Below are 27,581 nucleotides of genomic sequence, written 5' to 3'. Positions count from 1 at the left end.
CACAGAAACCACCCTCCACTACCCACCCCACTTGGCCAGCACCAACACCTCCGCAAATGAATGAATACCACAAAATTGCAATCCCAATTAGGCAGCTGCACTTCTCGGACCAAATCCAAGTGGAATCTAACTCCAGACATCTGTCGTGCTACAGCTCCTGACAGTGTGTTGAAATTAGTAAAAAACCCCCCATAAATCAAATTGAAAAATATTGCCTAAAATAAATGACGAAATAAAATGAGAGGGCATGCAGAATTTTCTATGCGCATATGCCATAATTATTGCATGAGCAAGACAAGAAATTGTAAAAGATGTAACGGGACTTGGCTAAAGCTTAAAACATAACAGATGATAATAACTATTAAATTGAAAAATATTTGCTATGATTTCATTTTTGGGTTCTTATTCCATTTACAGTTGGGGAAATAATCAGGTACATAAAACAGTTGTTCACTCCCAGCCTTTAGTTGCAATAAAAGGAAAATCGTCCCAATGTGCAACAGCATTTGCAGAAGTCGGAGGAGTAAGATGACATATGGGAGAAAAGTGAGAGGAAGCGATATTTTCATTATCACACACCACACGCACATGCACACGCACACATAAAGCATAATCGTAAGTTGCCAACGTATTAGTGTTATTTTTACATTTCCGCTGTTTACATTACGCGTGCGGGACATTCCGATCACAGTAAAAGTGACAAGGGAATGAGTATAGGAAGGAAGCTGAGAATGGAAAATGGAATTGAGGCTCCCCCCAATCTAGAAAGTGTCTCACCACCTTCGCATCCCGCCGATCTCTTCCCTACGACAAGCAATCTCTCCGAGTCTGTGTGAGAGAAAGGGAGAGAGACAGACGACGCCAACCCACACAGCATACACACACCTACATACATACATACATGCTTAGAAAATTGTTGTATCAATGTGGAAGGAGACCGAAAGAATGACAGCAAAATGTTCCAATTTTCAAAAGTTTTCACCAAAATTTGTCTATATGTACACATATATTTACCAATTGTTTTTTTTCTTTGTTAGAAATAATCCAATTATGTTCTCATGTATTTGTCTCCCTCTCTCTCTCTCACTCTCTCTTTTACTAGAGCAGCACTGCATTTGTATTTATTTATACACACACACTCTTGCACTTGCACTGAGAAAATACGAAATTCCCTGCGTATGAATTCATTTATAAATCAAAATTTTACCGATAGCTGTAATGTATTATTTTGTGGTTTCTTGTTGTTGCATGGCTTTACTTCACTATTTCGCTTTTTGTTGCTGTAATGTCTGGTGTAACGCGACGCGACGCTTTAAATTTGGCTTTGCTTTAAATTTCAAATAATCGTTTAAATGGAAAACCTTGTGTACATGAGTCCTTAGGAATTCCAGTATTTCTTATTTATTTATTTACTAATTAACTAAATTTTATTGTTGATTTTCTATTCTCTCTTTCCGTGTATCGCACTTTCCACGTCCGTTCGTCTCGAATACAAAAACAACAATAAAAAAAAACAAACAAAAAGTGTGACCAACTGTTGGAGTGTGACCAGCTTCAGAATGCTCACAAAATACTCGCGGCAACCATTTAGCGATAGCATTTTGTTTGACAAAAATTCAAGCCAATTTTTAGCAGGATTACAGCTAAAAGTAACTGTTTCCGGGATTTGTAATATACCAATAAATAGAAACTATGTATGTATGTAAATGCTTTTTAATGTATTTTCAGTTTATACAGTGCGAATTGGGCGACGGGTATCTAGTCGTCGATTGCTCTCGTTATTGCCATAAATGATAAATCTGACTTTGCATCAGAACTCCCTCCGGATCTGTTACTGATGACAGATGTACCACTATACTGATATAGTGGTACACCATGCGTATAGTTTATTATAGGCTGATAATCAAGAGTTACAACGATTCCACATTTAATATTCCGAAAACAACAGATGAGAATTAAACACATATCTCCCATGGGCTGCTCGCAGTTCGTTGATTGCGAATATTTACTAACAAAAGTGGTCCATGAGAAATTATTACTTGAGATTTACTATTTTAGGTCGAATTTATGCAAAAAAGAGCCTAAAAACTTAAGTAGTTTTTATATGACGTCGAATTTTTATATGACAGCTATAGATAATGCGAGCACACTAAAGATTTAGGGATTTAGAAAGAATTTGAGTATGCCCAGCCGATAATGAACTTACCTCGTTCCTGATCGAATCTAATAAACACTTTTTAAATGCTCACTTTTTAAAATTGTATAATAATGATTTTTATGAATTAGTTTAGTTACATGACGAATGCAGGGCAAAGCTCTATGTATAACTTCAGGGCAATTTTAATAGGTTAATTATAAATTCATATTGCAAAGAAAAGAGGCAGACTTGCTTCATTGTCAGTAACAATTATCCGGCCCAATGTGCACTAGTTGAATCATAATAATTTCTATACTCGAATCATAATAATTTCTCAAATCTACTTTACCAAATTAACAGTTTAATTCATTTTGTGCATAAGACAAGTTCTATTTCTTTTTAATAAACTTCATATACTTCTTGGCATTAAAGTTATCCTCCACTTCTTCCATAATCTTAACCTTCTTGCGAGGTTTCCGTGCTTCTAGGCGAGCTTTGCGCGCCGATTCTGACAAAGTGTTCAAGTCCAGGGGTAACTAGAGAACGAATTGTTAGTAAAATGTTATTTACTTTTTGGTTTTTGAAACTTACTTTAATAATCTTTCGTGGTTCCTGGTAACGTATGTTTATGGTTGAGCCATCCGGCTGAACGACAACTGTGGGATACAGACGGCAATAAACCGACCGATGAAGACGAGTCACCACAGCCGTGGCGGACGACAGGGTGCGCACCTGTTGCAGCATTTGAGGCATTTCTTTCAGCAGCATTTTAATTAAAAAATCGACAATAATTAAATGTTGTGGACTTCACGTAATAGAGATAAACCAACAACAGCATTGCCATACACGCGAAAAATAGTGAAAAGAATCGAAATTTCGATAAGTCTTCGCAAATTATTGTGTGCTTACACTAAACTGCATTCGGTTTCTGATATACATTCTTTTTTACATAAACTAGTCAGGCGACTAGTGAGTATTACTTAATGGTCGACTATTTTCTGTTGTGGTTAGTTTTTGCTAGACACATATTTGGAGTCTTCCGTCCATGATAATAGTGTAAACGGCCTGTGCAAATTGAAAGCTATCGCCTATCACATGTCGAAAATAAACTATCGATAATTACTTTCAGCACTTGGACGAGGTTCGGGAATTCTTGATTTATCCAAAAAATTAATTAAGTACGTTGCAAAACTAACAAAACTAAATATAAAAATAGCGAAAAGAGTAAAAGAACTTAAGGTCTAAATGCTACTCCATATATTTGTGACCCATCTTGCCGGAAAACTACCTATAAATGCGACAAAATCTTACGACTTCCAAATTACATAATTTTCACTTAAGTATTTTTTGTTAGCGAATCTGTTGTCGGAAAAACTTAATACTGCTACATTTCAATCGTCAAGTCCTGTTATATAACAAAAAAAACCAAACCACCACCTCCAACATAATTATTCCTTCGTGCTAAACATCTAATCGCACATACAAAATTCCATTTCAGCTTAACCATGGCCGCCCGCCGCGTAGCTCAATCTTCGATCAACTGGTCTTCTCTGGCCGAACGTGTTCCCGCTAACCAAAGAAGCAGCTTTGGTGCCTTCAAGACCAAGTCGGACATCTACGTGCGTGCAGTTTTGGCCAATCCAGAGACGCCACCAAAAATCGATTGGGCCAACTACAAGCGTCTGATTCCGGTTGCTGGTCTGGTTGATAGCTTCCAAAAGCAGTACGATGCCCTGACCGTACCCTACCCAAAGGATACTGTGTCGCCTCAGGTGGATGCGGAAATCAAAGATTCGCAGTCGGAGATTGCATCGTACAAGAAGGCCTCCGAGCAGCGCATTCAGAACTACCAGAAGGAAATTGCCCATCTTAAATCATTGTTGCCCTATGAGCAAATGACCATGGAGGATTACCGTGATGCATTCCCTGACAGTGCTCTGGATCCCATCAACAAGCCCACATTCTGGCCCCACACACCAGAGGAACAGGTGGGTTACAAATCCAAGGAGCAGTTGGAAGCTGAGGCCCAAGGCCATCACTAAAGCTTCAACTAGAGGATTAGGAAAACGGTCACCAATAAAGCGAGCGGAATCCTGAAAGTCTCTTCGATTCGAAATGTTAAAATCGATGTAAAAGTAAATAACAAATAATAATAAAATTATGAAATGAATGATTTTTTTTCTGTTTTGAATCTCATCCAAATCTTTAAGAAAGTTTTCAAACTCTGTAACCATTTCACCTTGGTTTACTATAAAAAGGATTAATCAAATCTAATTTTCCACCATAAACAATCGAAGCATTTTCAATCATTGGAAGTTGACTTCTAAATTCAGTCGGTCCATCACATTTCACATAGAAGCTATCCAGATTAACTAGCCAAAGTTAGTTTCCCATCGGGAATAATATGAATTACCAATTTTAATTAACAATAGTATAGGTTAAAATCTAATTTTTGTTCTTTTGCGAAAACCGGGATAGCGGAAGATTAATCGTCCCTATTTATAAACAAGGCTAGGTAAAAACCTTTCCTTTGTCATTAAATTATAACCCAGTCATTTAAAAATTATAAACATATGTACGTATCCTCCTTTTCAATTTATCCTTGTATTCCCTTTGCTCTGACAAGTGCGCAATCCTGTCGCCTGCGACGCTGTCGCTTTAGTTTCGTTTGGTCATTGATTGTAATGGTTGTGTAGCCCTGGCCATAAAAATACGAAAACAAATAATTTATTTACGGCATAATGGCATTGCACTAATTTTTTAAAATTAATCCAAATTGAAGGAAACAAAATTTGATTTAAATTTTTACATATTGTTGTAAAAGTTGGTTGTAGCAAATAAACTATTATGTATTTAGACTGTTCTTTGTCAAGCCGAACAGGAGTGTCATCGATTTGAATAATCTTGGCCTCAATTCGTATACACAGTATACACATACGATATCTGTTTTACAACTTACAACTGGTTTCTGTGATATGCATAAACATATTACAAACAAGTTTACTTACATTTCATGCGCTGGCATGACTTTACACAATAACTAACCAACTACTAAATAAATTCTTTCTTTGATTACTTGGGAGCAGAGAACATCAGAATCAAAGTTCAAAAACCAAATACGTGCTAACTTATGTCCTCAAGTAATTTTGTTAAGTTGTAGCAAATAATAAGGCTTTGAACGTTGTATTAAGTTAATACAATGGTAATTTCGAAAAGCTTAAGAGTGTTTGTGTCAGTATGCCATTAATAAACACCAAACAGATGTTTTTGGTATTTTTCAAAGTATTTCCACCTGGGCCAGGGCTACACAATCAATTATATCAATGACAGAGAAACAAAGGCGACGGCGTCAGCGACGACAGGAATAAAAAGCACTCTTCCAGGATAGGCGGCGCTGCGCATGAACTATTTAACAATTTTGCTGTGCAATCGTAAGCCGACGATGCTCTCGCGCCGGAGCAAAGAGAAATCACACAAGGAGGGCGTGGTGGGGAAATACGTTAAAAAGGATACGCCACCTGAGGTTTGTATTTGTATTTGTTTTCTTGCTCGATTTTTTTCATTTGCTCGACGCTTTGCTTTTGAAATTCGAGATTTTTAAATATTATTGTTATGTTCAATGATCAAATCAACAATTCCACTAAACTCAGATTATACATATGTAAGTAATTCTTATTTTTATTGTCATACCCTTAGATACCGGTGATCAATGTGTGGACTACGACGGATCAGAGGGTGGCAGCCAAAAAGAAAACGTTACAACGTTGTGCCAGCACTTCGCCAAGTTGCGAGTTTAAGCCGCGGAGCTCTAGCACCAGCCGGAATACATATTCCTGCAATGATACTCAGCCGGACTATTATCATGCACGTCGTGCTCAAAGCCAACTGCCCCTAAATCCGCACTCGCATTCACAACCACATACTCTGCCTCCTCCGGGACCACCGTCACAGCAGTTCCGCCAGAGTATCAGTGGCAGCAGAAGCAATAGCAGCAATTATGTGAATATCGAGCAGATCGAGATCGAGCGAATGAGGCGACAGCAGTCTTCGCCACTATTGCATATCGCCACAACGCCAAAGATGGGCTTCCAGCGAAGCTATTCAACGACACAGAAATCCCTCCACGGCCCACATCATCCGCATATGGCAGCAGCCAGCTATGATGCTGATCAGACTCTTTTGAGTGCCTCCTATGCCAATATGCAGCTACTTCCGCGACACACTCCGACGCATTTTGCCCTCCAGCAACAGCAGCAGCCCCAGTTTGGTTCAACTCTTCGTCAACCGCGTTACCAGCAGAGCAGGTACGAACGTCTTGGCTTACTGCTAAATGGGAGATTCGTTAACATTCTTTCGATTTCAGATCTCCAATGCAACAGCAACAGCAGCTGGCTCACTTGGGTGGTAGTTACTCCAGTGATTCATATCCCATATATGAGAATCCCTATCGGGTTGCGTCCATGCGTGTGACACCAACCCAGCGCTCGGAATCGCCTATTTATAGTAACACGACTTCAGCATCATCGACCACACTGGCGCCACCTCAACATCATCATCAGCAGCAACAACAGCATCACCATCACCTGACTTTGCCGTCTGGTGCCGGCGACTCGCAGAGCATCAGTGGCCGTGGTGGCAGTTCTACCTCAGTGCAATCTTTGTATGCCCCACCGCCGCCTCCTACGCCACCAGCTTCCACCGCAATTGGCACTCCAACTGGATCCGGAAGCGTTAATGGATCGCTGCAGAAGGTGCCATCGCAGCAGTCGCTTACAGACGTCGAGGAAGAACTTCCACTGCCTCCTGGTTGGGCCACCCAGTACACGCTGCATGGCCGAAAGTATTACATCGATCACAATGCTCACACCACGCATTGGAATCATCCATTGGAACGGGAGGGTCTGCCGGTGGGTTGGCGTCGGGTGGTTTCCAAGTTGCACGGCACATACTATGAGAATCAGTACACCGGCCAGTGCCAGCGTCAGCATCCTTGCCTCACATCCTACTACTATACGACATCAGCTGAGCCACCCAAAGCCATCAGACCGGAGCCATCTCTCTATGATGCACCACCACCTGCTCATACTCACAGTGCCTTAGTCCCGGCGAATCCGTACTTGCTCGAAGAGATTCCCAAGTGGCTTGCCGTCTACTCCGAGGCGGATTCGTCTAAGGATCATCTGCTGCAATTCAATATGTTCAGTCTGCCCGAGCTGGAGGGTTTCGATAGCATGCTGGTGCGTCTCTTCAAGCAAGAGCTCGGCACGATTGTGGGTTTCTACGAACGTTATCGGTGAGTATGCAGGAACTAGTATGGTGTGGCCTCTGCTAGGTTTCATTAAATGCACAATAAAACAAACGCTATCTCTCTTTCTTTTACAGTCGCGCTTTAATACTCGAGAAGAATCGACGCGCCGCAACCCAGAACCAACCGACTTGTGGATCCCAACAACAATTGCAGTAGGAGTAATGTGTATACTGTTCCCTACGACAATTGAACGCATACTCGCCAACATCTTTTGACGTGTTCGTTTTGCTCCTATTCATGGCATTGTGCAACATATTCTTCTTAACGAATGGATCTATCGACAAGACAAGACTCCCATGAGTTGTTCCTTCGATTTGTTCAAGTTAATCGTACTTTTGCGTCGCGCAAATGATATGTCGGAGATACTCATGAAAAATTCAGCAAAACAAACTCCTTGGGGTCCATCTATACAGATTTTTTTTTTACCCATTCACAGTTTATTCAACTTTCGAATATATTCATATACCTTAAAAAAGACTACGCCATAGAGCCCAGCATCCATGTGAGATTAAACAAACATAGATTTCATTTTTAAAAACGTATATATGTCTTACGTTTGTGCAGTTTGAATAAAAGAGGAAAACTAAGAGTTACATATATGCATTTATCATTAATTTATCAACAATAATTCATAAATGCTCTGATTCTGTTTTATTAAAAATTGTAAATTTCCCCCATGTTTGTGTCTTATCCACGGAATTTGCTGTGTCAGAACCCATTCCGTCTTGTCACTTGGAGCAGGTGTTTAGCTTTGCAAAACTTTTACGTTTCTGCAAAGTTTTGTTTTTTTTTTTTTTTTTGTTATTTGTTTTTGCTTACGAAATGATATGCATTTGGCGCATTCGGTTAACCCAAATTTCATATTTCGGCAAACTACTAATGTATTCAAAGAAAGAGTTATCGATGGAAAGTGAATCTTACATTTGATTTCGTTTGGATGTGTGGAACAATCTTTTATTGGTGTCTACGGCAATTAAGTGTGTACTGAGCAAGCATTTATCAACTTTTTCTTTTGTTCGTTCCCCTTATCAGATGCTTGTAAAACATTTTAAAAGTGTCATTTTGCAGTCTCCTCGATACACACAACTCAGCACAGTTTGCCATTGATAAGTCGTTCCGTTTGAGCTTGTAAATGTGTTGTAGAATACTCTATAATACAGCACTTTTTGACTTGACAGCAATCCGTAAACCTTAAATATGTGACTTTTTTGTAAATATAACTAATTGCAGCAATCACCTTTTTATGCATCTATAAAGTTATTTGAAATTAATGCAACTTAGAAATGCATTGAATGCATTGAAAATTAGATTTTGTATTTTACCTTAATACAATGACCAATTCAACGCTATAAAAAGACACGTGCAATCTGTTCAATAACATTATTTGAAAATCGCATAAAATCTAAATTAAGAGACGAAAAACTGTCTGGCCCTAGAAATTTGCCGCCAAATCTTCTAGATTAACATTTCTCTATATTCAGAACCTTCTCTATATTTTGTCCATGTCACCAACTCGCTGTAAGTCGCGATTTTCAGTCATTTTAAGTGTTCTTATTTTGACGATTACTTCCCAAAGAGAACTCTTTTAAGCTTAAGTAGATTTCTAATTTTCACGTTACTTGCTTCTTAGTGAAGTCGGTATATCAAAGTCCGAATATGTAAAAGGATATACAAGAAAATTCATTGATATTGAAATCAAGACTAGAGGGGAGATCGACAACTAATCGTTGAGAAGTTTAAGTACATAACCTAATTGTTGCAGGGTATTTTACTCGATTTTCAAAATGCAAATAGTGTGCATTTAATGTATCTAATCCATTTCTACTTTCATGGCACTTGGGAATTTCTTAAGCTAAAATAAGACATAAAACGAAAACTGAATACATATTTGAACAAGAGATATTTCTATATTGACAACAATGATTCTGTAAATACCTCCCTTAAAAACACATTTTTAAATAATCTAATCATTTTAATCAATGTTTAATTAAGTAAATTTTGTACTAAACATTTTTAAAAAATCCCATTAATATGTTTATTCCGCTTACTAATTTTTTTCTGTGCGAAAATTGAAAAAAAAAATTTCCGTCCTGTGCAGCTCTACTTAGTTGTCTTTTAAAAAGTACTTACATATATTTTTTTTGGTAATTGAGTATTTATATAAGAGCAGCAATTCAATTCATCAAAACTTCAAGTGCAAAAATAAAACGTTTTACAGCCAAGCGGTCTGCCGGTCTGAGTATCAGTTTTAGCTCTCGCTCTTGTTGGTTTTTTTTGTTGTGTTATTTTTTTATTGTCATTGTTGTTTGCCGATGAAGTCGCCGTTGTTGTTGTTGTTGTTGCTGCTGCTGCTGCTGCTGTTGCTGCTTTTGGCTCCTCCAGCAACACCTTTATACGCATTGGCTTGGCGGGCAGCTGTTTCAGTATCTTGAGAGTCGCGTCGTCCGTCGGGTGTTTAATTTCCCAGTTGAGTGATTTTTATTTCTGCGCAAGCAACTTGATTAACTGCCATGTTCTGGCAGAGATCGCATTTAAGTTCACATCATTACACATCATTTACTGACGATTGTTGCTGTTGTTCCTTTTGATCAGTGACCAAAACCAGACCAGACCCATTGCCATGGCCAATGCCATAGCCAGACAAGTGAAAGTTCTAATCCGGCTAAGACGTTCAACTCGAGTTTAACGTGTTGATGAATTATTTATATTTGTTTACACAAATGCCTTGGGATATTGATAGTATATAGTCTTTACACAATTCCCATAAACTCACACCGATCTTGGCTGATCAAATACCCTTAGCCGACGATTCATCTGCAATGTCAAGCGACATTTCTTTCCCTTCCCACTTTCGCCCTACTGCTTTTATGCCCAGTCAATTATTGCCCAATAATTTTATAGTTAATCAGGCGGTAACGAGTCCATTATCAGCTCGGGCTGTCGACTTATCTCCCATTCTGGGGCGCGTTTTACTATTGCACTATAGCGTTCCGCCTGATTTCTGCCCAGTCATCTATTAAGCTATAAATACTCATTTTATTGAACATATATTGCTTGATATTGACATCATGTTTCCTTTAATTTGCACTCGTATCGGTATTACCTACAAACCAATTTGAAGTGTGTACGGTGCAAAAACCAGAAATTTACTTCGCTCCGATTGCAAGCTACATATATGTATGTATGTATGAGTAACATTGAGCTAAGGTTAATGCAATCAGTCAACAATATAAACAAATGTCAGATGCTCTTGTTAGCCACATTTCACTTCTACACTGCGAAAATATTGATTGAGCTTTTGTTCCGTTTGTTTAACTTCTCGAACATTTGCCTTTTTCGGCTGGATTATCAAATAAATCGCATTTTGACGAGCTTCCAACAAAACTTAACGTTCAAATAAATCATCTTAATTAAGCCGGTTCTCTGTATATAAGCCATAAGTGTGAAAGTTCCAAGCACAAGTTCATTCAGATTGCCAGAAATTTACGAATCTTTTTCCAAAACATCAAACCGATGCCATCTCGCTCATTATACCCTTGCAAAAAGGGTATATTAATTTTGGTCAAAAGTGTGCAACGCATAGAAGGAAATATCTCCGACCATGTAAAGTATATATATTCTTGATCTGCACGACGAGACGAGTTCAAATAGCCATGTCCGTCCGTCCGTCCGTCCGTCCGTCCGTCCGTCCGTCCGTCCGTCCGTCCGTCTGGATCAACGCAAACTCCTCCTAGACCGAAAGAGCTACAGAGCTGAAATTTTGCATGTAGGCTTGTATATACTGCAGGCGTTGTATATCTCGGATTCAGCCGGATCGGATCACTATATCATATAGCTCCCATACAAATGGCAAAGTCACGAACAGTGACTTTTCTTAATAACTTCGTTATTTTCTGAGCTATTGTCATGAAATTTAATATTGGTGAGTTAATTATACATATAAACGATTGTGCCAAATTTGGTCAAGATCGGGTGACTATATCATATAGCTCCCATAGGAACGATCTTTCGAAAACAGTGACTTTTGTCAATAACTTCGTTACTTTTGACGCGATTGCTTTCAAATTAAACATTTGTTAGTTTAATATATCTGTTAATGACTGTACCGAATTTGATAAAGATCGGGTTACTATATCATATAGCTCCCATAGGAACGATCGGTGGAAAACAGTGACTTTGATCAATATCTTAGTTTTTTCCTATGCTAAGATTGTAGGCCGTTCTTTCGCAAACATTAGCCTTTTTAGCTTGAACGTTTTTCCACTTTGATGGCTAAAGGTAAGGAAAGAGTTACCATAAAAGTTGCAAGGGTATACAAACTTTGACGCGGTCGAAGTTAGCCCCGGCCCTCTGGTTCTTTATATAACTTATCTCAATTTTTACTCACCAAAAGTCGATAATTATATAGCACCAAAAGTCGATAAGCATAATTCGATCCTTTTTTTTGTCTCTTAGTGGATAAGTCTATTATCAATTACGTATGGTCAAATAAAAATATAATAATGTGTGAAAAGTGATCCTGGCTAAGAATGAAAAGTTTACTAATTGCCCGCAAGAAGTTGTAAATCATTTCAAACATCTAATGAATTAATTTTTTCTTAAGAAGCAGTTACCCAAATCAAATTCAAGTGCGTTTTCCTCAACTTTAATCATTCTTTAACGCTTCGCGACGAAAGTGGAAAACGATTTCGGTGGCCGGTGACCGATTTAACATATTTTTTACTTATTTTTTTTTATCCACCTGTGCAGTTTAAGTGTGCCAATATGCGTGCGAACTGTTGGCAATGCGAACATAGTAAGTTAAAAGTTGACAAGAAAAATAACAATTGAATGAACGAACTAGTGTCGAGTTAATTTCAATCATGTAGAAGTTTGTATACCCTTATAACTTTTTGACTTAGGTGAGACAGTGAGAACCGCTTTTATATTTAAAATGAATTTCTCGTCTGAGCCATAAAAAAAACAAAGTTAATCGATATTATTGATATTGGAACAACTATGTGTAACATTTTTCATGTCTTTTCGTTTTCCTGGCATTAACTATAGTTTGAAGTAGTTTAAAATTTTTAAGACTAAAATAAAATTTTGATTATTATTATTGAGCTATCCGTACCATTCAAAACTTTAATTTTTCGACGCGTTGACGAACTTTTAGTCCGCCTTTAAATTGTTATAAAACTTACTAACAAACAACAACAACAAGTTCAAACAACTATTCCTCCAGCTACAACTATAGAAAAGAAGTTCTTACTCCTTGAAGCAAACCCCGTTCCTCTAAAACTTGAAACAAAAAAAATTGCCTTTTGTAGAAACAGCATGAAATAGCTTAGCAATTTATTTAGCATACCATCACAATTTATTTAATTTTTTTTGTGGTGTTACAAACAAAATATCATATACACACCTTTAAAATCAAATAAGATTTCAATTGCATTTCATGTAGCATTTTCGGAAAGTTCTAAGATTCGAAAAAAATACAAAATCACCAAAAATAATATCCATTAATGCCAGAAACCTTCTAATTATCCAGTTCAATTATCATTGCATTTTTAGTCTATCTAATAGTAACATATGTACATAAGCCATTAGTTTTCTTATGCAGTCTGTCTACGTATATTTCGTCGTTACTTATGATTAGTTCCTGTTCAAAGTTATCGTTCAACGCAAAAGGAAGCAAGTTTTTATCAAACAAGTCCTTTCTGATCACCTAGTTGGACATTAAGGTCTATACAGTCAGGCCCGGACTGGGACCCTAAGGGCCCACCGGCCATACAAGTTAAAGGGCCCCTAATTAAAGACACTTGCCCGGTGGGCCAGTCCGGGCCTGTATACAGTATATCCAAGTGCAAGTCAACTTAACTCGACTGACATGCAAATTACGTTAAGTGTGTTCTTATGCTTTAAATTGGATCTTTTAATGGATGTAAATTGCATATGTGCGCATCTAGCTTTGGAAAATACCACTTCTTCGCTTGCTTTGCGCCTCATTATTGCCAAATATTTGAAAGCCGTAAAGTTCAACTGGTCTTATAATGGCCTTCTCCAATTAGGATGCGGATAGCAGAGATCCCATAAGTCTAACTTGTCCAACGAGGTCATCTAAGTTAATTCAGATACTTAGATTAGAAACTTCTCGATGACAAGTCGACGCAGCCTTCTTTAAATGAATAGTTGACCACTTTAAAACCTCAGGTAAGGACAGAGTAATGCAAAAAATTAGTTTATCTCTTTTGTTTTTGACTAACGTGTCATGATCTGCAGTAACGCAGGCTTTTGCTTTAATCTTGTCCGCGGCATAACACTATTTTTTGCAATAGATTATATTTGTTTTATGTATTTGTATTCTCCGCAGAGAAGGAGACGTTTCCGACCCCATACAATATATATATATTCTTGATCAGCATGAGAAGATGAGTTGATATAGCGATAACGAAGGTTGAGTTGTACTGACATATGTACATGTATATAAACAAAGGGTTTGTAAAGGGGTTGGGAGTAGCGCGAGGAAAAACAAGTTTCGAATATATCGGAATGAAAAGTTACATTGTAAGAGTTTGAAGCGTTCCTAGCTCATCATTTAATTCAATAGAGTGACTCATTTCACCCTAACTTGACTTTTTGCAGAAAATGAAGTATCGAGATTGGCCTATACTCAGTATTGTAAATGACAATATTTGTGCCATCTTCTTTTTAAATTAGCATGTAGTTGGCATAGCTTTTATAACATCGACTCATCTCAATCTACTGAAAGTGAACTTGATATTTTCTTAACAATGCAAAATATCAATTTTAGTCTTTGAGTTAGTTTATACATAATTAGTCCATGTAATTATACAAGCAAAAAATGAGATGAAACTTCAACTTAAAATTCAGTAAACACTTCTATAATAAATTATGATGATAGGATGAGATTATGGTTTGGATAGAAAGTACAAAAATGTGCTATTTTGCCAATCCAATCTAACAATGGTAATCTAAAAATTTCAAGTTATTCGTTGTCTCTATAGCGATGTCTATTCAACAATGACAATGAATCTAAATGGCTCAGAATTCTTTATTCAAACTAGACTAAATAAAATAAAGATAGATATATTGTATATAATAGATTTATTGTTTTTAGAGTTTCTATCTTTTTTTTTGGGTCTTCGGTATTGTAAAATGTTTTACAAGAAACTAAATTGGAAGCATACAAATTTCGTTTTTTATGCAGTGTACATACAAAATTTCATTAATTTAAGGGTGAAAAATTCATCAAAAAATTCATTTATTAATGAAGTAAGTAAGTCGTCTCGCCGACTTAGGTATACCATACACCAGTAAAGCAAATATTTCAACTTTATTAAACAAATGCATTTTCACATGCTTTTTACAAGCATATCTTAGTATCTCGCTCACTCAATCATACGAGCACTCTAACGCCCCCACCAGCCAACGGCCAACTCCGGCCTTATGGAAAAACGTTTATATGCATAACTCGACTGTTTTTTGTCCGATTTTGATCAAAATTGGTATTTTGCTAGATATTAGTATTAAATTTAAGTGTGCCAAATTTGATTGCATAAGGTAAAAAAATACGGGAGATAATCAAGTTTTTCAAATTACGGGGGCGGAAAAGGGCGTGGCAAAATTTTTATACATACAAAATGTGTGCATTTACTAAGTGAATATACATACCAAATATGGTGTCTCTAGCTGGAATAGTTTTCGAGATAAATTGCGGGGCCGGAAAGGGGCGTGGCAAAAATTTGAAATAAACTTGAGCACTTTACATACTACACGAGTCTACATACCAAATTTGGTGGCTCTAGCTCTTACAGTCTCCGAGATCTAGGTGTTCATACGGACGGACGGACGGACGGACAGACGTACATGGCTAGATCGACTCGGTTGTTGATCCTGATCAAGTATATATATACTTTGTGGGGTCGGAGATGCTTCCTTCTGCCTGTTACATACATTTTGGCGACTTTAATATACCATTTCACCCTATGGGTGTATGGTATAAAAAGTTTACATTTTTGGTGCATGGTCTTAATTGCACTTAAAATAGCGTTATCAGAAATATATTTCCAATTAATCTTAAAAAAAAATAATAATATTTTGACCATGCTAAACTCATACCATAAGGACACTAAGTTTACAATAAACATGGAAGTGGATGATAAACTTCCTTTTTTTGACTTGATGGTTTGCTGTCTGGACAACCGGATTAAGATAGGCTGGTATAAAAAGCCTACACTCTTTGGACGAATGATTAATTACCACTTCAACCAAAAAATATGATTATAAACACGGCTATATTATCAATAGATACGCTCGGCAAAGTTTTCCACTCGGAAAACAAAAAACGGATCTGGAGAATACTAATGGACAACGATTTCCCAAGAAAGAATATCAAAACGATGATGGATTCAAATGTGAATCAATAGATCACATTTCAATAGAAAGTTTGGGGGCCCAAGTGAAATGCAACAAGGACAGGCATTTAAATCTGTCGCCTATATACCAGGCTTCTGAAACAGATTAGCCCTAGGACAAGAACAATATAATCTACAATAAACCCTGCGGAGGAAATGACCATAAGGAATGCGATCAAATGTATGTAAGAACAACAAAATCAAAGCTAAAACAAGATCATCTGGATATAGATCGTACACTGCCAATGGGCATACAGCTGATTTCGTAACGCTGTCGATCTTGCAGCAAGAGCAAAACTACAGGCACAGATTTATTTTAAAGATGCTGCAAATCTTATTGTTAAATACATTAACAAATGTTAGACTCATATACAAACGGACACATATACAAACATTGGCTTGACTCTCACACGCAGTTCAAAGCTCCACGTCGGACTAAACAGACGTCAACGTGTAAATATAATCTATGTTATATGTTTTAAACTTTATATTTATACCATACACCCATATGGTGAAATGGTATATTAAAGTCTCCAAAATGTATGTAACAGGCAGAAGGAAGCATCTCCGACTCCACAAAGTATATATATTCTTGATCAGGATCAACAAATGAGTCGATCTAGCCATGTTCGTCTGTCCGTCTGTCCGTATGAACACCTAGATCTCGAGACTGTAAGAGCTAGAGCCACCAAATTTGGTATGTAGACTCGTGTAGTATGTAGAGTGATCAAGTTTATTTCAAATTTTTGCCACGCCCCTTTCCGGCCCCGCAATTTAAAAAAAGCGTTTATCTCAAAAACTATTCCAGCTAGAGACACCATATTTGGTATGTATATTCGCTTAGTAAATGCACACATTTTGTATGTATAAAAATTTTGCCACGCCCTTTTCCGCCCCCGTAATTTGAAAAACTTGAATATCTCCCGTATTTTTTTACCTTATGCAATTTGGCACACTTAAATTTAATACTAATATCTAGCAAAATACCAAATTTGATCAAAATCGGACAAAAAACAGTCTTGTTATGCATATACCTAAACGTTTTTCCATAAGGCCGGAGTTGGCCGTTGGCTGGTGGGGTGCTAGGGTGCTAGGGTGCTCGTATGATTACTCAAGCACTCGAGCGAGATACTAAGATATGCTAGTAAAAAGCATGTGAAAATGCATTTGTTTAATAAAGTTGAAATATTTGCTTTACTGGTGTATGGTATACCTAAGTCGGCGAGAAACTTACTTACTACATTAAATTTGTTGTAGCCCTTGAAAGCGATCTCCGAAGGAGACTGAACTATCTTTTTTTTAGTTATTAACCTCGAGCCGATTGTATGTTTGATCGAAATCAATATATGCAATCGTTTAAGATTTAGTTTTAAGTCGTGTTGAAACAAAACAGAATGTAATTGTAAGAGTGAGCTTAAAATAACTGTACTTTTAAATTATTTTATCATATAAGTTTCGTAAATTCTTGGCTGTGGGAGTTCCTTGAGTCCAATTTCTGTTCGACCCTTAGAGTTAACAAGTATGATATGCAAATTAACTTTTTAGCAACTTCTCACACAACTTTCAATCAAGTCAAAGTGATTTCAATTCGAATTTAATTGTCGCAAATTTAATATTCCCACTTAAATTGCAATTGATTGGGCCTTAAACGAATCAATCTTAATGGGTTTTCTTTCATTCTTTTTCCTTAGTGCGTCACTGCTGAAAATGAAAAGAGTTTTAAAGTGTGGAAAGTAATTTGAATTCAAGCCTGAACAATGGAGCGCAAATTTCATAGATTTTTCCAGGCGCTTGCCGTGCTCTCCATGCGTAAGTTATGCAACGAAATTTTTAGTAAACCTTCTCAAGAAGCAACCACGATTTATTATCCTTGTTAGTGGTGGTTGTTGCAACCGGTCAGGGTCTCACTGTGGATACCCACGACCTCACAATCATTGTGAGTTCAAACGAAAGTTTTTTGGTCTATGCCAGGTGAGTTCTCATCGATTCTTTGTGTGCCAATCAATATCGAATTGTGTCTAGTGCCAATCTGGAGACGGATTTCAGTGTCACTTTGCTGACGCAACACGAGGACCATTTAGTCGTGGATCCCGAGTCATTTACCTACTCCGCAGGGAGCATCCAAAACCAAACTGTTATCGTGACAGGTCTAAAAGCCGGTTACGTGGAGATCACAGCCAACAGCACCTCCGGTGAGAGTTCGATGTAAGTGGAAAACTTCCAAAGACTATGGATATCATCTACTACTATATTTTTCTATCTATCTGTCTGTCCAGCACTGAGGATCTCTTTGTACGCATCACTGTGGCTAAATCAGAAGCCCTCATCTATACCTCAATTGTGTTTGGTTGGATCTACTTTGTAGCCTGGTCTGTGTCATTTTATCCCCAGATCTGGATAAACTATCGGCGCAAGTCTGTCGAGGGTTTGAATTTTGACTTCCTCACATTAAATATTGTGGGCTTTACATTGTACAGTATGTTCAATTGTGGCTTGTATTTCGTGGGAAGTCTGCAGGATGAGTACGAAAATCGTCATCCTCGTGGCCTCAATCCGGTGATGCTGAACGATGTCGTCTTCTCACTGCACGCCATGTTTGCCACGACAATCACAATTGTTCAGTGTTTCATTTACGAGGTGGGATTGACAAAAATTCGTCGTGTTTGTAATTTGCTTATTAAATTTATATGATTTTCACAGCGTGGTCAACAACGAGTTTCAAAGACAGCATGCGGTATTTTGGGAATCTTTACCCTATTCGTTATGATTTCAGCCATCCTTGCTGGCGTTAGTGTAATCCATTGGTTAGACTTTCTCTATTATTGCAGTTATGTAAAACTGACGATAACAATTATTAAATATGTGCCTCAAGCCCTTATGAATTTCCGCCGAAAGAGCACTGTCGGATGGTAAGAATCCATTAAAGAATCACCATTATCTGGAATTAAGATCCGATTTGACTTGATCTTTGTAGGAGTATTGGTAACATACTGTTGGACTTCACTGGCGGTACTCTGAGCATGCTGCAAATGATCCTAAATGCCCATAATTACGGTAATGAATACACTTTGAAGGGAAATGGTAGCCTTGCATAATACCTCGATATCGTTTCAGATGATTGGGTTTCTATATTCGGAGATCCCACAAAGTTTGGCCTCGGCGTCTTCTCGGTACTCTTCGATATATTCTTTATGCTGCAGCACTACGTCTTTTATAGGTAAGTAACTCAACAAGTTTGGATACCCTTACATTATTCCTTTCTCTGTTTGACAACGTGCCAAAATTAGTGCGTATTCTTAACAATCGTTGTTACACACAAAATGCAACAACGTGATAGCTGCAGTGGCGAATTTAAGGCTGTGCTCCCTAAAGCATGCAAGAAGCAGTTTAAGAGTTTGCTTTTTATAACATATAAAGAAGTTTAAGAACGTGAACATACTTTATAGAGAATTTTTCCAAGGCTTACGAAAAGTTGTAAATTTGTTGAAAGCAATGAATACTTTTTCAGCCCCATTTTTTGGCCCTGGAATCTCCTAATACAGTGAAATCCGGTTATAAAGACTCCGCTTATAACGACCGTCCGGTTATAGCGACTAAACTTCGATGAATGATTGGTTGGTCCCAATACAAACTTATATGAAACAGCCTCCAGATAATACTCTTCCGTCCCTTGAGCGTCGTTATAACCGGACTCTACTGTATTACTCAATTTTAGCCACCATTAAAAAAGCCCTCTTGTAGGTATTTTAGATGGTTTACATGTTTGATTATTCACTATTTACAGACATGCCAGAGAAACTTCGATTTCCAATTTATCGGCTGTTACGGAAGTGCAAAATGATTCCCAAAACGATTCACCGCAAAAAGAGCCGGATGTTGAAGCATCTGAAAAATGTTAGAATGCAACCAATGTTTCGTTCTGATAATTTTAAATATATGTAAATTTTTGAAGATTTAATATTAAATATGTAAATATGGATTTAAATGAACTGTGTAATCTTTGTTTTTACATTTTTTTAGGCACACAAAAAAGTGCAACAAATGCAATTAAATAAATTCTCTATGGACAGAGCCGAACTTCCAGACGTTTTTTTGTCAATATATTTTATAGCTAGGTGTAATAAATACCTTGGTTTCACTGAAACTTTGTTTTGAGTAGTTTTTTAGTTATTAATAATGCAATTTATTTATTTACGTCAACGACCAAACCAATCAACAACAAAAATAAACGAATTAAGCTATAAACATAGGTGTACTGACACAGTGTGGCAAAACTTTAAAAATTGTTCCAATTTGACCAACATAAGACGAATTCCTAAAATCCTTCTAAAAGCAAATCACTTTATTGGGTTCAAGTAATTATTTGGGCACATCTTGAAAATCGCAGAGTAATTTTTGTTTTTGGTTTGGATAGGGGTAATATTACCCCATCAAACCACAAATCCTTTATATCCCTATTCCAAAAGCTGTCGAAGCTACAGCCAAAAGAACTTGAAGCTTTTGATTTTTGTACATTTGTTTGCTTTTGACGACATTTTTTATTGTCGATTTTTATGTACAAAAAAAAGAACAGAACGTACACTTATTTCCAGGTCGAAAGATATAAATGATTTGCAAATATCAAGTCAAAATTGGCTAAGCTATATAGGAATTTGGTGGTTTTCTTTTTGACTAGTCTTTAAAATATTTCACTATTTTTGGCAATACAGAAATCAACAATACAAGATTTTCTTTCAACAATAGAAGATTTCTAGGAAAATTAGAAACTGCGAAGAAAAGCTTATAATATAAAGTTTTACAAGGTGAAAAATATGTTTGCCAAATATGTTAGTATGAATGACACGATCTTAGGTTACAAACAATAGTAGGTACATATGTCTACCAAGAAGAGGTCAAAACACACCATTTAAATTTAATTCAATTCATGCTTTATTTTCAAATTATTAGATTTACTTTATACAGAGTTTAGACTTATTTTAGTCTTTCGCTGAGATATCCTATTAACATAGAATTTACTTTGAACATTGTTGCATATACTTAGATGTTAAAGGAAAATTGATGAAAAACCTTTAGTTGCGACTTCAATAATAACTTAAAATTAGAAGGGAAGGCACTCTTGGCGTTACTTTTATAGAAAATATTAGGACAAGGTCCCTATTAACCCGTATCGTGAGTACAATCTGATTTAATTTGACTTCTGAGTGAGATAAGCTCGTCAATCGTTTTAATATTTGCTATGGATTTGTACATAGGTAACTTATTTACACGCCATTTAAATGTGGCATAGAAAAAGAAACAGGCTGTTAGTAAGTATCATCAGGATTCATTACCCTACGAGTAAACTAAGCCTACGATATTGAACATACAGTAGATCTCCGACAAGATTATGAAAGGCCATTCAACCAGTCTGTTAAGATGAAGAGTTTAAGTGAGAGAGATTGTCATTAACAATGAAAGAGATTTTAGCCAAATCTATAAAACCAGAACAAAATATGATGTATTTTCTAAAGGTAAGTTTGTACTGACAAGGGGAACTTCAGGTATGCGAATCACCGATTTGGATGAATTTTGGATATGTTGTAGAATACCCCGTCATTTGAAGCTGTGTGAAATACTTCGGCGCACTATTCCATATTTTCCTAATAAATCGGCTTTAAAGTTATAGCTTTGGTGTCTTATAAGTAAAACGCCGAGTGGTCTACAAGCAGCTCGACGGTGTAAGGGGTTAGAGGTCCTGCCTAAAATCGACGGAACTCTGGTTCGATTCATTAAAAAAACGCAGTAGCCTACTTTTAGGCACTACATGTAAATTTCATTACCAATAAAAACGGCAATGAAATTATTCGGCGTAGAAGTATGCATATTTTTAATTATTGAATACAAAACAATGCAAATTTGGAGAGATTTTGTTTTTTTTATACCCTTGCAGAGGGTATTATAAAATTGGTCAGATGTTTGTAACGCACAGAAGGAGACGTTTCCGACCGTATAAAGTATATATATTCTTGATCAGCATGAGAAGCTTGATGCTCGATGCTTCTTCGAGAACTTATCGACAAATTACCCACCCAGCAAAAGGGTGGGTTATAAAATCATTTAGCGGTTGGTTGTCCAAAATAGCGTAGGCCGCAGCCACTGTCATGCCTGACCAAAGTACTAAGGCCAATAATGTCAACACACACTCGCATGCACATCAACGGCCACAGGAAGGACCAAATAATTAAGAGAATGGCTGGCAACAAAACTATAAGCCTAAGATACAATGCGTGATGTGTGCTTCCACATATCACCAAGTTGCTCTATGTCAAAGTTTGAGAATTTAGCTGAAATAAGTAGATCTACGTACTTTTTTAAGCTTAAAAACAATAAACAAAAATAAATAAACCATAAATTTTTAAATAATCTGTATTGTACTTCGTTGTTAGTAATTTTATTTGTCGTTTTAAAAAGCAAATTACATTGTTCAAATTATACATATTAATTTATGTACATTTTTTAAAAAAATGTATACATGTTTTGATTAAAATATTTTAGGCGTTTGTCAGAAGGCTCTAAGTTTTCCTTTAGTCCACTTTTGGTGTGACGCAATCCCTTTAAAGTCTCCGTGTCTAATTTGTTTCTGTTATTTGTCTTAATTAAATTAATTTCTGAAAACAAACGCTCAGCATTAGCACTGCTATGTGGCAAAACAAGCTAATTTTGGGTTAACTCTGTCATGTGGGTTGAATTTCTCTTTTTACGTTTGAAACAAAGCGCCAAAAGTCGTCGGGCGGTACCGCTTCCTCCTCTTTGAAGGGAAATTCATGTTCCGGAGAAGTCACCATTCGCGGTCTAACTCCGTCATATCTTGTCAACACAATCCTGTAAATAATAAGAACTAATTAAAAATTCTGTTAATAAGACAATATAAAACGTACCTGGAAACATTTGCCCCAAATGTGCAATAGATGGTAGCTTTGCTTTCAAACTATTGTTGAGTATTGTCGCTGGATTTAAAAAGCTTAAACTTTTCATTTACTGCAGCTTCTCATCCTGAAAGGAAACCCAATTTCGTAGTGGTCTTAAACTTTCAATATAAAATTTAATTGAAATTTTAGGTCCGCTATGCAAGATTTGCAATAAAAATAACATTACCGTTACTGCTTTTCGTCAACCATGAATACTTTATTTCCCAAGCTGCTGAGTACTTCACGTCGTAGTGCAATTTCCTTTTTTTGGTTGGAGTTACGTTTGCTACTTCGTCGGTGTCACTTGTTAAAATTTCCATTTTTATACCCTTGCAAAAAGAGTATATTAATTTTGGTCAGAAGTGTGCAACGCATAGAAGGAAGCATCTCCGACCGTATAAAGTATATATATTCTTGATCAGCACCACGAGACGAGTTCAAATAGCCACGTCCGTCCGTCTGGATCAACGCAAACTCCTCCTAGACCGTTGGAGCTACAGAGCTGAAATTTTCCATGTAGGCTTGTATATACTGCAGGGCTCGGATATGCATATCTTGGATTCAGCCGGATCGGATCACTATATCATATAGATCACATACAAACGGCAAAGTCACGAACAGTGACTTTTTTTAATAACTTCGTTATTTTCTAAGCTATTGTCGTGAAATTTAGTATTGGTTAGTTTATTACACCTATAAACTTCTGTGCCAAATTTGATCAAGATCAGGTGACTATATCATATAGCTCCCATAGGAACGATCGGTCGAAAACTGTGACTTTTGCCAATAACTTCGTTACTTTTGACGCGATCAAATTAAACATTAATTAGTTAAATATATTTGTTAATGACTGTGCCGAATTTGACAAAGATCGGTTAACTATATCATATAGCTCCCATAGGAACGATGGGTGGAAAACAGTGACTTAATTCAATATCTTATTTATTTCCTATGTTAAGATTGTATGCCGTTCTTTCGCCTTTTTCGATAAAACGTTTTTCCACTTTGATGGCTATAGGTAAGGCAAGAGTTACCAAAAAAGTTGCAAGGGTATACAAACTTTGACGCGGTCGAAGTTAGCCCCGGCTCTCTGGTTTTTTTTACATTTACATTTTTTTCCCTCCAATTTCAAGCACAAATTCTAAAGTAAGCGCTGCCAATCTTTTTGCAATTGAGCGCTGCTAACCCATTGAAAACGGCATTCGTAAACATATCGAAAAAAGAATTTAGTAGAATTTAGCTAACCCAATATACATAAATCATATCACATTTTTATTTAATTCATAATATATTGATATTACCCAAAAATTTTAGTTTTTAGGGTATTTTGCAATATTTTTTAAAAGTACGTAAATTCGTCTCTCACACCAGTCACGTAGAACTCCTTTAAAATACGGACATCTACGTGAAAAGACGGAAGGTTGGCATCCCTGAAAGACAATTTTTTCGCGTTATACCCATCAAACTGTATGGAGCCAATGTAACCCTTAATACGTTCGCATTTTTGGATGAGGGCTCATCAGTCACTCTCATGAAAGCATTTTGGATAAGCTTAAGATCTTCTCAACGCCAGAGCCAATTTTCCTGCAATGGACCGGTGAAGAATCCGCGAGGGAAGACGAAACGAACCCATTGCTTCAAAGTGTACATTAGGATGGTGCACTCAAGGTGTAACATACTCAAGCAAACACATAACAATGCATCATTGCGAGTGCAATTGGAGCAAAAATAGATTAAGCCATAACGGAAAGTTTCATATTGAAACCAATCGTATCTAGAGAATTGCAATCCGAAACCAACAAAAGGGCCAAAGGCATTTTCGAAGATACCTCCAAAAAGATCAATGGTCTCAGACCAGAAGAAGTATCTGATCGAAAGGAACGCGTCTGGTATCTCCCAATATTTATTGCCGAGATGTTTCGTCAAATAAACATTCAGGAAAGCGTCATGCACGTCCAGTGCTGGGAGGTAACAATTGTTCTTAGAAGATTCTATTCTAGTACGACTCAAACCCACGTATTCGGGGGTTGAAAAATATTATTTTGGTCACGGCGTCGGCCACTTCACATCCTTAGTTTAGAATTACAAGTGTTTTTCCACAACGTGTGTGGCTGATTGTAATTTTAGTCATATGCTAGGTTAGTGGTTTGTGACAAAAGTACAGTTGTATTATGTTTTCTTTAGCGCATCTGATTTGGTGGAGCCGCTTCAGATGAAGACGATGTTTATTCTTAAACAGTATAGTCCAAAAAGTCCTAAATTTCGGCAGAAATCGGAAAAATACACGCCAAAACTCGAGCATTTTAGCATGATTTAAATCTATGTTCCCAAAATGAAGTAGATTTTTACAAAATTGTGCCTAAAAAATTAATACCATCGCTTAATATACATATTGAAATTGAATTAAAATTAGATACCTTCAAGCTCATTTTTCATTTTTATGCACTTAAATATTTGAGTTATTTGAGATTTAATTACTTACAATTTCAAGACTCCTTTTTTTTGCACAGACACCAGAGTGAAACCAATAGCACTCAGTCTTAAGGATTATGAAATTAAGTTTTTCGTTATGTTTTCTAGAAGCCCCTGACAATACTCTATTTAAAAAAATTAATAGTTTTTTTCTTCAAAAAAAATATAAGATTCCTCCAAAATTTTCGAAATCTGGACCAGTGAGCATTGGGGACCAACTTTTAAGCTAAAATTTCCAGGAACATATTTATTCTATAGTTTTAAAGAACTTGGGATAAACCCGTTATCCGATTGCAAAACTAAAATGAAGTTGGTCGTCTCGCCGACTTACGTATAACATACACCAATTAAAACAAATATTTCAAATTTCTAATAACAAATGTATTTAAGTATTTTTGAAAAATTGTGTTCACATGCTTTTTACAAGCATATCTTAGTATCTCGCTCACTCAAGCATACGAGCACGCTAGCGCCCCACCCGCCGACCAAATTCGGTCTTATCGAAAACTTTTATATGTGTAACTCCGCTATTTTTAATATATTAATTTTGGTCAGAAGTGTGCAACGCATAGAAGGAAGCATCTCCGACCATATAAAGTATATATATTCTTGATCAGCACGACGAGACGAGTTCAAATAGCCATGTCCGTCCGTCCGTCCGTCTGTCCGTCCGTCTGGATCAACGCAAACTCCTCCTAGACCGTTAGAGCTACAGAGCTGAAATTTTGCATGTAGGCTTGTATATACTGCAGGCGTTGTATATCTCGGATTCAGCCGGATCGGACCACTATATCATATAGCTCCCATACAAACGCCAAAGTCACGAACAGTGACTTTTCTCAATAACTTCGTTATTTCCTAAGCCGTTCTTTCGCAGACATTAGACCTTTTACACAAAAAACTTGCAAGGGTATACAAACTTTGACGCGGTCAAAGTTAGCCCCGTCCCTCTGGTTTGGATTTGGATTTGGTATTTTACTGGAGAGATAATTGAGTTTTTTCAAGTTACGGGGGCGGAAAGGGGCTTGTCAAAATCTTTACAAATACAAAATGTGCGCATTTACTAAGTAAATGTATATTCCAAATTTGGTGTCAGTAGAGTGTTTGAGAAAAACGGCAAAAATAAACTTGATCACTTTACATACTACACGAGTTTATGAACCAAATTTTGTGACTAGCTTTTATAGTCTCCGAGATCTGCGTGTTCATACGGGCAGACGGACGGACGGACAGATGGACAAGGCTGTTAATCTGATCAAATATATATATATACTTTATGATTTCCGACTCCAAGCTTCCTTCTGCCTGTTACATACATTTTGGCCACTTAAATATACCATTTCACCCTATGGGTGTATGGTATAAAAAACAAAATTCTATTCAATTGACGTTCTTGCAAAATTTTAGACCTGAAACATTTAAACTGTATTTTATGCAAAAATAAACCGTGCAGAGTAAAAGACTGTATATTATAAATTTGCATTTTAATAGTTTAACACTTATACTTCGTAAAATGTAAACTCATTTTAATTTGTTTTGCAACTCGGCCACGACCATCTACATCTTAACACCCCTTTAATTAAATTTATTCATTTTGGCAAATTATTTTAATGAAACACAGCAGGGGCGAGCTTACTTCGAGCAGTCCATATATTTTACATCTTTGGAAGAATTCGTACTACTCTTTCCCTACATATGGAGTGAACCAACTTGTGTATCCTTTGCTAGAAGACGGTGAGGTGAAATGGAATTCGCGAAAATGTATGTAACGGACAGAATACATCTTTTTCCGGTCCCAAAAAGTATAAATAGAATAGTATAAATAGCAATTAGATCTCGACACTTTCCAGATTTTAGCTGGTTAGTTTTTCATTATAGAAATTACTAATTCATCAAAGGACCTGCGAGATACTCGCTGTTTTTGAAGCAAACCCCCTTTCACCTCAGCTTTCTGCATAATATTTTATGATCTCAAAATGCCGGTCGATGTTAGAATCAAAAACACTAAAAGATCCATTGAACCATTTGTAAACTGCGTAAAAATATCAAATAAATTTATTGTGCGTTCACACTAAACGAATCAAACTAAGTACGGAAAAAATTAAATGCACAAAACATGACAATAACAGAAATTTGGTAATTTTTTGAGCATTTAATTAATACATTACATTTACAAGTAACATTTATCATTGAAAATGCGAATATAATACCATTCGATTTATGTAACACCATGTTTACGACATATTTACGGTGCTTAGGAAGAGTAAGTAACAGATTATCTTAAACACGTCTTCAATATT

At 36.8% G+C, this 27,581-nt stretch overlaps 5 protein-coding genes across 7 annotated transcripts in view; 3 read left to right on the top strand and 2 right to left on the bottom strand.

Annotated features, from left to right (window-relative positions):
- Positions 1-1,497, bottom strand: part of LOC6651413 — a 59,802-nt gene extending 58,305 nt beyond the window's left edge. Inside the window, exon 1 of the mRNA XM_002072612.4 lies at positions 1,015-1,497. The gene's annotated coding sequence lies outside the window, so the exon portion shown is untranslated. The remainder of the gene's footprint in view (positions 1-1,014) is intronic.
- Positions 1,498-2,478: 981 nt separating this feature from the next.
- Positions 2,479-2,986, bottom strand: LOC6651412 (39S ribosomal protein L55, mitochondrial). The gene is made up of 2 exons (XM_002072611.4): positions 2,729-2,986; positions 2,479-2,673 (listed from the first exon to the last, which is right to left on the bottom strand). The coding sequence occupies exons 1-2, from the start codon at positions 2,903-2,905 to the stop codon at positions 2,527-2,529; spliced, it is 324 nt and encodes a 107-aa protein (XP_002072647.1). The 5' UTR covers positions 2,906-2,986; the 3' UTR covers positions 2,479-2,526.
- A 253-nt stretch (positions 2,987-3,239) lies between these two features.
- On the top strand, positions 3,240-4,303 carry LOC6650892 (ATP synthase subunit d, mitochondrial). Its single transcript, XM_015176858.3, has 2 exons — positions 3,240-3,315; positions 3,636-4,303. The coding sequence occupies exon 2, from the start codon at positions 3,643-3,645 to the stop codon at positions 4,177-4,179; it is 537 nt and encodes a 178-aa protein (XP_015032344.1). The 5' UTR covers positions 3,240-3,315; positions 3,636-3,642; the 3' UTR covers positions 4,180-4,303.
- Positions 4,304-5,456: 1,153 nt separating this feature from the next.
- Positions 5,457-17,618, top strand: LOC6650891 (scaffold protein salvador). Of its 3 annotated transcripts, none has more exons than XM_023180092.2 (5): positions 5,457-5,660; positions 5,834-6,441; positions 6,501-7,430; positions 7,520-7,597; positions 17,554-17,618. In XM_023180092.2, the coding sequence occupies exons 1-5, from the start codon at positions 5,538-5,540 to the stop codon at positions 17,597-17,599; spliced, it is 1,785 nt and encodes a 594-aa protein (XP_023035860.1). In that variant the 5' UTR covers positions 5,457-5,537; the 3' UTR covers positions 17,600-17,618. The 3 variants fall into 3 exon arrangements, with proteins under 3 accessions (XP_023035860.1, XP_023035861.1, XP_002072645.1); XM_023180093.2 differs by having other exon boundaries at positions 7,520-7,603; XM_002072609.4 differs by lacking the exon at positions 17,554-17,618 and having other exon boundaries at positions 7,520-8,038.
- LOC6650890 (cystinosin homolog) lies at positions 17,604-19,827 on the top strand. Its single transcript, XM_002072608.4, has 8 exons — positions 17,604-17,671; positions 17,740-17,833; positions 17,885-18,067; positions 18,139-18,499; positions 18,563-18,771; positions 18,837-18,916; positions 18,977-19,079; positions 19,647-19,827. Exons 1-8 carry the CDS (start codon positions 17,620-17,622, stop codon positions 19,759-19,761), a joined length of 1,197 nt encoding a protein of 398 aa, XP_002072644.2. The 5' UTR covers positions 17,604-17,619; the 3' UTR covers positions 19,762-19,827.
- Positions 19,828-27,581: the final 7,754 nt, after the last annotated feature.

The sequence above is a fragment of the Drosophila willistoni genome, chromosome 3R, assembly GCF_018902025.1.
Source record: "Drosophila willistoni isolate 14030-0811.24 chromosome 3R, UCI_dwil_1.1, whole genome shotgun sequence".
NCBI lineage: Eukaryota > Metazoa > Arthropoda > Insecta > Diptera > Drosophilidae > Drosophila > Drosophila willistoni.
This window is presented reverse-complemented; position numbering and strand designations above follow the sequence as displayed.

Coding starts and splice junctions, on each gene's coding strand:
- LOC6651412 (XM_002072611.4), bottom strand. CDS start 2,905: ATGCTGCTGAAAGAAATGCCTCAAATGCTGCAACAGGTGCGCACCCTG. Junction 2,674..2,728: donor AACCACGAAAGATTATTAAA/GTAAGTTTCAAA, acceptor TTCGTTCTCTAG/TTACCCCTGGACTTGAACAC.
- LOC6650890 (XM_002072608.4), top strand. CDS start 17,620: ATGGAGCGCAAATTTCATAGATTTTTCCAGGCGCTTGCCGTGCTCTCC. Junction 18,917..18,976: donor CCTAAATGCCCATAATTACG/GTAATGAATACA, acceptor ATATCGTTTCAG/ATGATTGGGTTTCTATATTC. Junction 19,080..19,646: donor CAGCACTACGTCTTTTATAG/GTAAGTAACTCA, acceptor CACTATTTACAG/ACATGCCAGAGAAACTTCGA.
- LOC6650891 (XM_023180092.2), top strand. CDS start 5,538: ATGAACTATTTAACAATTTTGCTGTGCAATCGTAAGCCGACGATGCTC. Junction 5,661..5,833: donor AAAAGGATACGCCACCTGAG/GTTTGTATTTGT, acceptor TCATACCCTTAG/ATACCGGTGATCAATGTGTG. Junction 7,431..7,519: donor GGTTTCTACGAACGTTATCG/GTGAGTATGCAG, acceptor TTTCTTTTACAG/TCGCGCTTTAATACTCGAGA.
- LOC6650892 (XM_015176858.3), top strand. CDS start 3,643: ATGGCCGCCCGCCGCGTAGCTCAATCTTCGATCAACTGGTCTTCTCTG.